The sequence below is a fragment of the Caloenas nicobarica genome, chromosome 12 (genome assembly GCF_036013445.1).
Source record: "Caloenas nicobarica isolate bCalNic1 chromosome 12, bCalNic1.hap1, whole genome shotgun sequence".
Lineage (NCBI taxonomy): Eukaryota > Metazoa > Chordata > Aves > Columbiformes > Columbidae > Caloenas > Caloenas nicobarica.
The window spans coordinates 3,911,239-3,923,835 of NC_088256.1; the positions used below are offsets into that span (position 1 = coordinate 3,911,239).

At 38.3% G+C, this 12,597-nt stretch overlaps 1 protein-coding gene across 1 annotated transcript in view; it reads right to left on the reverse strand.

Moving 5' to 3' along the window:
- ABCB7 (ATP binding cassette subfamily B member 7) overlaps positions 1-12,597 on the reverse strand; it is a 39,360-nt gene that overhangs the window by 23,570 nt on the left and 3,193 nt on the right. Inside the window, exons 2-4 of the mRNA XM_065643300.1 lie at positions 9,010-9,087; positions 7,288-7,374; positions 129-248 (exon numbers count right to left, since the gene is read on the reverse strand). Of these exons, the coding sequence (XP_065499372.1) occupies positions 129-248; positions 7,288-7,374; positions 9,010-9,087 (285 nt within the window). The remainder of the gene's footprint in view (positions 1-128; positions 249-7,287; positions 7,375-9,009; positions 9,088-12,597) is intronic.

Below are 12,597 nucleotides of genomic sequence, written 5' to 3' on the forward strand. Positions count from 1 at the left end.
ATACTGTATGCTCCTCATACAGGAAGACTGACTGTAAAAGCTCTTAAATGATAAAAAAGAAAATTACTCCTTGTACGAACTCCAGGAGAATAGTAGCTATCCCAGCACGACGAAGGATCTGTACTTACCTTTGCACTTGCTAAAAACCCCAGAGATATGGCTACTCTGGCTCGCAGGTCTGGTCTGTCTTTAGGCCACACGTATGACAACATTGCTCTAATAATCTTCTTGGCATCTATCTCTTTCAGCTGTTGGCAAGAACAAACAAAGGTATCACATTATAAAGAGACTCCCAGATGCAAAATAACAGAATAAATAGGAATGAATTTTATACATTTGGATCGCTTCTGTATTTTATTTGATACGCAACCGATACTTCCCAATGTTTGACACTAAAATTTCAAGCTGTAAATTTTTAGGTTTATATCCATGACATGCTGTTAAAACAGATAAATTGTTCTTAATTCACACGTCCTCAAGAGTGCAAGTATAGCAAAGTGGAAATGGAATACAGAGAAGGCCACGATTCACCACAGCTAAAAGACTTCACAGAATAATAAACTGACCCTTCTGTTTTATCTTCTCAAGATTTCTGTACAAAATGCAAGGGCTTGGTATTTCTTCTTTGGAAGATGTTTTAAAACAGCACAAAATCAACCCGAGGGAAAAGTAAAAAACCAAACCAAAACAAACAAAAAGCCAAAACAATTACAATGAAGTAATAAAAACTAAGGCAAGAAGGAAGCCTGAAAGGTTGACAATAAACGTAAGTAGTTTGGAGAACATTCAGCAAGTCACAATAAAATGCAGTATATTTTTAAAAAGTCACTAGCATTATAGCAACTCAAACCTCTGAAGCTGAACATTTATGCTGATATATTAACTGAACTGTATACACATTTCAGCTCCAATTATTTGATTGCATTACAACAAATTTAAGCATTTCCAACAACCACTTTCACAGGTTTTTTTTGGACATCTTATCACCTTTGCAGAGAAGTGAGAAATACTCTTATTCTGCCCATGTGTTTTTAGGGCATGTTTTCAGGAACACAAAGGACAGACCTTCAATGGGTGCCCCATGAAGTTATGGCTACCAGCAAGAAAACTATTCCAGTGGCCTTAACTCAGCTTCCGATGTCACCACTTTGTTCCACAGAATGACCCTGGATGTTGGGTCATCAGGTTTCATGAGACTGCTGAGATGTACACGGCCACACATTAGCTTAACTGATTACATCCATTTTTAATGAGTCCTTCAAATAGGTTCTCCTTCTCCAAACCTCAAATTTTGCTCTAAACAAGACCATAATTGAGTTAACAAGCCTTCTTGAGAAATATCAGGTTTTTCTGGTTTAGGGTTTTGGAGGTTTGGGGGTCAGGTTGTTTTGGTTTGAGGGGTATTTTGGTGTTTTTTTTACAGAACCATAGGTTATTTTCTAGGTGGATAGATGTCTGTATCACTAACACTTGAAATATATTTAGCTTTGGAGTTCAGTAGAATATATTAGCTGAAGCCTCAACCCCACTACCGAACTGAGAGTAACAGCACATGCAATAACACACAGCCCAAGTATCAACAACTCTTCTGTCTCAGCTACCCTGGGGTTAACTTGAAAGACACGCAGGTTATCTAAAGCTGAAGGGAGGGCACCAAGTAGCAGCTAATCTCGCCATTTCAGGCAATATTTTGTAATCAGGGAGGAGGAGGGAAAGAAAAAAAAAGTCTAGACCTTTTAAAGATAACTTTTCATTACAGAGGTCAGTAAAAAGGGGGAGTTTTACAATATCTTTTATTGCTTCCCTCACTGGTTTATATTTTTTAAATGCTCCCTCCTTGACTTTCTCTGTTAAGGTCCAGTGCGAATGAGCAAGAAAGGAGAGTTCTGCTAAGAGTTAAGATTGCTGAGGCAACCAGGGAAGCCAATTCTATAAATATAAGCTTTTAAAAGCACCGGAAAATTCATCTCCGTGTTCCTAGTCATAGCTTCAAAGAAAACCAAGGGGAAGAGAGATCGTGTTTTGTCAACAATTGCAAATGTACTGGAGCATTACACAGTATAAGCACATTTCAAAGGACTTCTAAAAAATGGATATATGGAAGGTTTGTAAGTGAAGAGAGGATGCAAAGCTCTTTCTGTTGTGTCCTAACCATTCATGAGACGGAGGTATCTGCTGCAGTATATACACGAATCTATCCATTTGAGCCAAGGATGTGCATAAATAGCAGGTCGAACATTTGGAAAATATCTTTGATCATCACTTACAGGTTAAAAGGAAGTTAAAAAAATGGTATCACATTAACACAAAAGTGCAACCAGAGCAGTTCTAATTATATGTTGCTATTGGCTAGTCAGACTTTGCACAGAAAAGCTATTAAAAAGAACAAAATACACTGGCTGCAAACAAGGAATCTATTTCCATTTCTTCGTGGCTGTGAATGGTAACAGAAGTAAATCCGTTCAGGAGAAAAGTCAGAAGGCAGACAGTCATTTGCCAAAGGCCTTGCAAAGGAACAAGAAGAAATATCAAAGGAGATGCAAAATGCACATACATTACATCAAAGTTTACCATGAAAGAAATGTTACTGTTGTACAAAAACATGAGTTGAAAACGGTTTAAATGTGCAAGTGGCAACATTAAGAATTAAAATGAGCAATCTGTTCAATGGACTCAGGCCCTTTTTTGATTTACTGTGATCCATAAAAAAGTTTAGAGAAGCATTTACTTTACCTCCTTTTAAGTGGTAGTAATGTTTTATATTTTCTTCCAGGGCCTATTTCTACAGAAACGAAAGGGATGGAAGGAAAAGTATGATAAATCAGGGAGCAAAGGAGAAAAGCCTTTTCTTCTTTTTGAATGTGGTATGTTTTTAAAACACACTACCAAATACTGAAGACTATTTGCAAAGGAAAGAATATTGACCATCTTCCTGCCCCCCTCACCCACCCATCCAGGTTCTGAACCTTTTAAAATACCTAAAGACGGAAAAAAGAAAGTCATCTTCCCACCTCTTCACAATCTCCAAGATTACTCAATCTTTCAAAGCATTCACTGGGCTGACCCTGTGACTTTGTGGATACAGCCTGTGCCAGGATGACGAGCTATCAGAGGCATGATGGAAGAAAATGGTAGTTTAACTTGCATTTAAGCTGTCACTGCCGACAAAGAAAAGAAGACCCATTCTGGCTCCCTGTGTACTCACTCACGAAGCCGTATCATCCTCGTTATTGTACTAGCACAAGCTGTCTTGCACCTGCATGAGGTTATTCCGCAAACGCCTTTCTTCCTCCCCTGCTTCCTCCTCTTTTTCCAGCACTCAAGTGCACAGTCCCAGCCCTTTCTCACAACCTCTGGAGCTCATGAAATACCCCGCTGAACCAATCCAGCTTATGCAGCCGTCAGAAAACTCTTCAGTGTTTGCTGCAGAGTTTTGTCCCAGAGTCAAATAAACCTACACATTCAGTAGCATGATAACAAGCACGGCTGAGAACACAACTTTTTCTTATTTTTTTTAAATAGCAAGAGGCATTTAGGTTGTTTCAGGCTTGCTGCGAGTGAAGCAGCAGAGGTAGTTTGGGGAGGGAGCGGGTATTACCACCATTTGAACATGGAATTTTTCAGCTAGATCACTTCACACTAGCTCACCATCCGACCATACAGTGACTTATGTAGCAAAACACCAAGGTGAGGAAGGAGGCAGGATTCTTTTTTTCAGTTGTTTTATCAGCTTAAATAAATGTAAACTAGGGCCTGAATTTTCCTTATAAACTTTGGGAAAAAAGTACTTACCCTTTTTCCCCAAAAAATAAGACCTACTCCAAAAATAAGCCCTAGCATGATTTTTCAGGATTTTTGAGGATGCTCAAAATGTAAGCCCTACTCCAAAAATCAGCTCTAGTTACAGTTCATTTAAAAAGTCAATTTAAATTGTGTCCAGGCAGCTATGCATGTAAAAAAGTAGAATTAATTGGCAATAGAATGCAGCAGGACAGATAGACCCTACACCAAGAAAAGCAGACACCCCCAAAAGAATCACACTCAAAAGACCCCACGAGACCCAAAACAATAGATGATGACATGACTGTATTTGAATAAATGTTGATTTTTTCATGAATATCAGTAAATATAGATTGTTGTACATGGAAAAAGGAAATAGAGTCACAAGAAATTCATGACGGAATTCAGGGTTTGGAGAGTTATGATGATGTACCAGAACGTGATGACATGACTATATTTGAATAAATGTTGATTTTTTTGTTCGAGAATAAATATAGACTGTTGTTCATGGAAAAATAACACATCCCCTGAAAACAAACCCTAACGCATCTTTTGGAGCAAAAATTAATATAAGACTCTGTCTTATTTTTGGGGAAACAGGGTAGTCCTCTGTTTTTACACTATCCATCTCTCCAAAGAAGTCAAGCAATGATGAGCAAACTAAACAGCAACTGAGTGAAACAGTGGTAGGGAAGGCTAATTATCAGGCCTCCATCGTGACCATTGGTCTTTCCACAAGTAATATATGCCTGCTTAGCAACAAGTCAGGAGCTACAGAATTTATTCCTGTCTGTTCTGTGTACAAAAGATCGGCGCACACAAGAAAAAACCCAAAGGTGGTAAAGAACAATACTGTTCACAGTTTTAGCATTCAGCATATCGGCCACTGCAGCAAGTAAAAGTCATTTTGTAAAAAAACAGATGTGTAAGCTTCTCTCTCAGTTACTTGTGAGATGAAGGTAACAATGCCCTTCACACTTTGTGTTTATCCTTAGTATTCAGTTTTGTATCCCCTGGAGCTGCTACAAAAGGGGCAATTTAAAGCATCAGTTCCAAAGTCAGTTTCCAGAATGAACAGGCTGGTTTGTCAAAAACTTTTGCAAGAGAGAAAGGTATAATAGAGCTGACAGGTATATCACCTACAGTTTTCCTAAAAGCATAATCCTAGGGGAAAAAATACTCATGTGGTAAATTGGGTGCCAGTACTTTTATGCACTGAACACAAGTGCAGGAACTGCACTTGTAACATCAGATTTCCTGCTCTACATTTTTGCTAAGAACCTCTTGGCTTTTGCACCCAATGTTACTCTGTTTTTTCCACTCTTCACATGTTTCACCTCATCTAGAGCCAGCTCTTGCTGCTTTCTCCTGGGCAATGCTTAACAGCTGATAGTTGCTTATTTAGACAACAGCCTTAACTGACAATGTCCTAGATTAACTACATTACAGCTCCATTTCTTGGAATAAAAAAAATCAGGGGATTGGCTTATACAGGAGCGACTGCAAGTAATGGGTGAACGGACAATGCCACTGGAATATTTACACGGCCTAGCAGAGTAAAAAAATATCGGCTGCCAGCAAAATTTCTGGCTAACTTATTCGTAGTGAGTTTTAATTTTAAGGAACATCCACTGTTCCTTAGTGTTGCTGGTGTTCTGGTAAATAGAAGCTTCCACTTCCTTTCTGACCAGAGAAAACCCTGACATTTGAATTGCTGAATGATGCCAAACTGTAGACCTTTGAAAAGTAGTAATTCCAAAGAAAATACACTATGATTACACATGCAATAGCTATAATGATTAAATAGATTTGTCCTGGAAGTTGCCCATCACATGCAAAGGGCGTTCAGTTGAAAGAGGTCTGTATTTCAGGAAATAGCTTCTTAAAGAAAGAATAAAGAGCCCCTTGTGGTATTTTTGAAGGTAGGTCGGTTGTGAAGCTGAGTCTGTGAAATGGATTTGCAACTGAATCATATGAGGGTGACTTTGTTCTAAACTCTTTTCCATGGAGTTGTGAAAAATGAAGTTATATGACAGCAAACAGGAAACATTCAGCTAATCAATATACCCAGGCAAACAGATAGTCTAGTAGGAAAAAAATCCCAAGAACAAATAATTAAGCCCAACAGATGTGTGATCACCAAAGTGACAACACAGGGGATAACATCCTCCTCCCATTTACAGGAGAAATGCTATCTATAGCCATTATATTCCATAACATATATAATTAGACTAAACACTGAGAAGGACAATCTGCTAGCTTTAAAGTCTGTTTGGCCAGGAAATCTTTGAAAGGGCCTATAGCTGTTGCAAAGAGGGTCTTAAAATCAATCTAAAGTTTATGTAACATGCAGAGACACTGACTGAAGATGTCCGATTATTCTATTTCCCCCTGTGCCTTATGCAGAAAAGATCACAGACGTTCGCTAAAACAAGCTGGCTATACTTTAGGTTATGAAATTCCCTCCTATTACCACAGCATAAATTTTGGTAGCATCTCTCCTGACCTCTGCCTGTAACACAAATCAGGTTTGGATTCGATGAAGGGACAACACTAGATCAAAATTGAAGAGGAAATCCTCAGCTGAACTCTTCATTTTCTTTACAAATGAGGCTGTGGAAAATACACTGACAGAACAGTTCAGCATGAGCCAACCAGCCCTGAGAGACCTGGATTCTGCCCTGAAATTTCAGTTTGTCATCAACATGGTCTTTGCTAGTCATCCCACCCAAATTTAAACAAGTTCTAATCATCACACAGAGTTGTTTGGCAATTACACAAAGCAGCAGAAATAAGCTTGCACCTAAAGTAAGAAAACCGAAGTTACATAAACTGGAGAGCTTGGATTCTGCAATTTTAATCATGTGAAGTTTTCACCAAAAGCTTGCCTTGTTTTCTGACTGTAATCATTTGGTCTAATAAAAGATACTGCTTCTCTTTGCATACCTATCATAATTATTTTAACATGTGCTTCCTGAATATAAATACAGTCAAAATAGATTTAATGTTAATGCATCTGATATAAGTATAAATACATGCAGTTTAATTACCTCTCTCTCTACCCCGCTTCAAGTGCAATTTTACCAACTGATGCACTAACTTGTATCCACAAGCTGATTTCTACTATCCTGAATGTCAAGTCACAGGGAAATATCAGTCACAAACAAGAATAACAAACCACGATAAATTACAATGGAACACACTTTCTGTGAAACAAACAAACAAACAAACCAACAACATAACACGGGACAATTTCAAAGGAGTGTGTGACAGTAAAATCACATTTTTAATAAAATAACTGAAGCACTTCAACACAGTTATTACAAACATTTGATGATTTATGACCTAGAAAGCCTACATCAGCAATTAAACAGTATCTACTCTGCTACAGTACTCAACAAACTGTTGTTTGGGGTTTTCGGCTTTTTTTGTGTGGGGGGGAGGAGGGAAGGCAAGCTGATCACATTTTTTATTTAAAAAGCAATACTAATTAAGCCATTTTTTTACCCCTTCCTTTGGATCTGTGTGAAGTCCTCCACCTGCATGACCATGCCAACACATTCTCTTTTCTATCAGTCGCCACCTCGGTAGGATCTGTGTAAAGATGAGAATTCAATTTGCAAGAGCCTCAGGAAACATGCATGTAAAAGCCAAGAGAAAGAACTACTGGTTTGGTTTCCCCTCCCTCATCCTCCAACTGTATCAGCTTGCTTTAATAAAAGATATCGCCTCTCTCTAAAAATCTTGCCTTGCTTAAGGAAACAATACTAAGAAGGGGATTATAAATCTAGCAGTAAAGTAAAAAGCAGTCAGGAAATAAAGATAATAGAGCCTAAAATATTTCAGTTAAAAGGACACTTAAAAACTGAAAAGTGGACTAAAAAACATAGAAAAGAAATCAAAGTTTTGGAGGATAACTGTGCTCAGGCACATTAATATATAAAATGGAACACACGTAAACAATAATTCCCCTTCCATGTACATAAAGAGTAACTTGGGTGCAAAATAAATAGATAAATCCACTTTACACTTTTCTTTCCTATCAGGATGAGAACAGCCCTATGAAGGGTCCAAGTGAACCCAGTGCCGAAGCCCTGCTGCAATCCATGTACAGCATGTGCAGGTGCAGTGAGGAAAACAACCTGCTTTTAAAAACAAATGCTCACTCCTCTTAGCATGCGGCCAAGATTCCCTGCTAAATAAATACAGAAAAAAATTCTGAATTTATGAATGCATATAGATGTACTAAAACATAATAACTCGATACCGCTAGGCATTTCTCCAAGTTCAATGTCAAAGTGCCTGCCACAAACACTTGAAGTGTTAAAGCTTTTCAAAAAGAGTCTGCATTTTGTTTAAAAGATTTGCTACATGTTGACAATTTCTGGGTCCAAGTTACACAAAAGCTCTTTAGTAATCTTATTTTATGCATATGGTTCGAGAGCAGACCTCAGGGTTTTCCAAAACGAAATTTCACTTTTCATATTTTAAAGAAAAACATTATAATAACAATCTAAGCAGATTTAATGTTGTCAAGTCCCAATGACCCTCAAAAGATTTTAGGTGCTTAAGTCAGTTCTATGAATGGTTATTTTTTTAATATTTAAAAAACAACAATCAAAAAGCACCAAACACAAAAACCCAAGACAAATACATCACCTAGCTTCATTCAAGCAAAGCGTGTTACTTAAAACTGTGTCGTAACTATTCCATGAACAGTAAAAAAAAAAAATCGCATCTTCCTTATGTTTAAATGAGTGTAAAGGCAAGCCTGACATCCTGGAACTCAGAATGATGACAATCAACTTCCACCATTTCTTGATATTCCATAACCTAAGCAGAATTTTGAAGTAATAAAGCCCAACATACTCAAGGAAAACTCACAGCTTTCTATGCATTGATATTTTCTATACCTAACACAACGAATCTAAGCATCACCACCCAAAACTTACATTTTTAAGAACTCTTCTTTATAAATTACTGTATTAACATTAGTCTGTAGAGACTCAAAAAGACTTCCTGAGGAGAGTGCAAAAGTCTGAAGCTTCTAAGCGGTTACCTCATTTTCTAGAGGCAAAAACATAAGTTGCTGTTTAACTTGCTCCACGTCAAAACTGTAAATAGTGGAATTAAAACAAAACAAAACACCAGACTAAACTGAAAGGTGCTCCAAGGGCTTGAGTTTCCTCTGACTTACAAGTAAGTAGGAAATAAACAATTTATACCTACCTCTGAAGCCTCTAATAATGGCCTTGAAAATTCTCCCCCCAGACCTTGCCATGATCTTTGTTTGCAGATTGGTGGAATCTACAAAATAAAGAGGAGGGTAAGGGGGGAAGTAAAAATGGAGTCATGCAGAACATGCACTTCACATTCAGAGAATATTAATCTGGTTTATGTAAACAAGCGTAACACGAAAACAAGGCAGATGGCTTTGTTTGTTAACAACTGACCACAGAAAAAGAAAACTGGTGGGGAGCAGCTGTAAAATAAATTACATTCAACCATTAAAAATGCTAAGTGACAATGAACCTTTCCCTTCCCTGAATCTCCTCTCCCATCAGACTTCATTTCTTTTGTACTATGAAAGCCCAAAGTTTTCCCTTTCCTCTCATTTTAATTTTCTCCCAGGTTGTCTTCTGTCTCCTTTCAAATATTCTTTTGTTCTGTTTTTCATTACAAGCTGTTATTCTTATGCTTATAGGTTCTGCCATTTCCAACTCGCCTCAGCTCAGCTCATGCCATGTTTGTCTCACAGACCATAAGGCAAATCAAAGCTACAGCTCTGGACTGGGAAGCACCGGGACTACGAGAAATTAGAGCACGGCTGACTACAAGTTTTAGGTAGGCAGGACACAAAATACCCAATATTCACATATCCATCAATGCATGTTTACTAGATGTACTGCTCAGCACTAACTGTAGCACGCTTTACATGTTACACTGAAATCCGTTCATTTTCCATAAGAGTTTCAAAGGATCATTTATTTTCCTTAGATCAACTGGCTGGCAGCGCTTCCCCAGTGGCAAAACAGGGACCTCTGTTTGGTGGGCAACGATGCTGCCACATCATCTTTGACACATTCAATATTAAATCTTCTACTGCTCTGTCACAATATTAACCATACACCTCACACTATATAAAAATCACTACCACAGAGCAAAACAGCAAAAAACCTGCTCATCAGCCCAAGGCAAAGGGCAAATGTCAAAAACAAAAATAATTTGATCATAAAAAAGGGTATTTTTAACCTTGACGAAAAGCAGCAACATCATATTATTTTATACCTTGCCTTAAACATTCCTTTGCTCCTGTCCTAAGACACATACCATAAGTTATCATTTAGGTTTTTTTAAGAAAATTAAGATCATTCTTCAAGTCACTACATTGGACCTACTTACTTCAAACATTTCCATTACGCGACATCACGTACAAAGACTAAATATTATAACTATACATTTTGCCCTTAGTAGAACTAAGCGACCTGGGTAAACAGCCCTGATGCTTCCAAGACCTGGCTTAAATGAAGGAGCTTTATTTACAAGGCACTCCATTGTAAATAGAGCCCTAACTTTACAGATTCATGAGACCACAGAGGACTCCATCTAAACTAACAGGGTCTGCATATGAACAGTGACCGTTTCATAAACAGAAAATATAATGGAAAAAGAGAAGGACTTCGAGATGCCTCAGCACATACCAAATTAATGTAATCATTACAAAGGCATGGTTATTTTGGATAAAAGGTCCCACCAACACACAAGAGGAGGAGTAAGCACTCCTAGCAGTAACCTCTACCCGACATACCAAGAATCCAGCACCAAACGAAGTTGTACAACCAATACAGAAGGCAGCAGCGCTCTCTAATTCAGCAAAGGCAGTTACATCAATACAACTCCACCTGCTCCACCAGAGGCCATTCGGAAGGACAGATTAAACCATGACAATTCACAACTTAGAGCGGAGACATGATCCACGGTGCGAGCCTTAGTACCAACGAGTCCTACATTCACAGCAATGAGATTGAGTTCTTGTCCCCTACAGCTGGAACCTCTCCTGAGCAGAACCATTCTGTTCTGCTCGGAAAAAAAAAAAAATTCTTGAGTATTGCAAGAATTGAAATTCAGGTATTTAACTCTGACTGCATTTTATTGTTGTTGTTTATTCCTAGTACATGGGAGTAGACAACTGATGCTCCAACAGGTATTGGGAAGAAGCTAATTACTGTTCTTTTAGAGTGTACTCATAGGACATCATAAAAATATATTACTAATAATTCATATACTTTGACCCCAAAGTTCACAAAGTTCTTTTCTGAGTGACGTATGAGACACACAATGTCACAGAAACAACTCCTACTGAGACCGGTCTGGTCCCAGCTACAGCACTGGATAGCCTACTTACTTGACTGAAGCTGTTAACTCTCATGAGGTTAAGAGACTAATACAGCAAAAAGATGAAAAGATTTGCACAAGATACAAGGAAAAAACTCGTTCTGATTTTGAGTTTTGAGCCTGGAAGACTGGAGGTTTCAACTTTCTCCCAAGCTCCTGCTAAACCCCAAGTTTCAGCAAAGAAATAAAGAATTAAACAAGGTGAACAACTGCTAAGTCCTCCGGCCATCACAGTATTATCAGAAAACCGCCCAAGCGAGTGGGACGGCAGCTCACTCCATCAGTCTTGCACATCCCACGGGCAGGCCTGGGACTCCGCTTGCCCTCACAACAACTCTTTCCCGACAGATTTAAGACTACAAAGGAAAGGCACGCTTGAATCTTATTGCAACGCATCAAAGTAACAGTTATTGCTTTAAAGGAGCAGGTGCAAGTCCTGCTTATTTCTGAATTTAAGAAATTATGCAGGGAACATTAATTCTGGCATTTCCTAACTTTTGAATGCCTGACTCTGCACCATTATGTTCTTTTAATGTGTTTTTGGATATGATTCTATAAACTCTAAAGGATGAAACAGATGTCTAGTACTGATTGCACATAAAAGTCATATTGCTAAAGTGTCATGACTGCTGGTAGTCATTTAAATACTATAAATACAAACAAACAACAGGGATTAAACACACTTGCACAAGGTCAAATCCACACTTAGAAGCTTCTCTCTGGTGTATGTTACGTGCTGTTCTCAATGTAATGGGAATGGCTTTTTTTAAACTAACTGTAACAGAAAGGATAGCTGAAGGTAGGATTCAAGTACCTGGGCAATATTCAAGTCCCACTGTTAATGTTGCAGAGTTTGCAAACCAAGAAAAGATGAATAGCAAAGAGCAGAGGAAGATGAGATAAAAGGTGAAAATATTCTGGTATAAATATAGACTAAACTGTCACCAATATGAACAATATAAACTTGAGTTAACATTTAACAACAGCCAACATGCAATTGCTCTGTACACACACCCAGAGCAGATGAAACCACGAAGATTAACAAAAAGACACCTTGAGGAGATTTCCCTGTAACATCTCGCTAATACAACTTCACATTTGGCTTGTTTTGGTAAAACACAACCCAACGGCAGAACGGAAAATCCACACAGCATCAACAGCAGGTACCCCAATGTACACCACAGCACCCCTGCTCCAGGGACTGCTGTTCACCCTGCACCCCCCTGTATTCCCCAAATGACTTTCAGAGCAAGTTCTAATATTTCCATCTGTTCTACTTCATTATATACCCTTCCTCACAAAAATTTTCAGTATTATTAGATGTCCATTTTTATAGACATATGGGACTGCTGCTCTGCTCAGCAGCAATACTTTCTCTCTAAAGGGATTTTGAAAATTCAAGGAATTTCATATACTCCATTA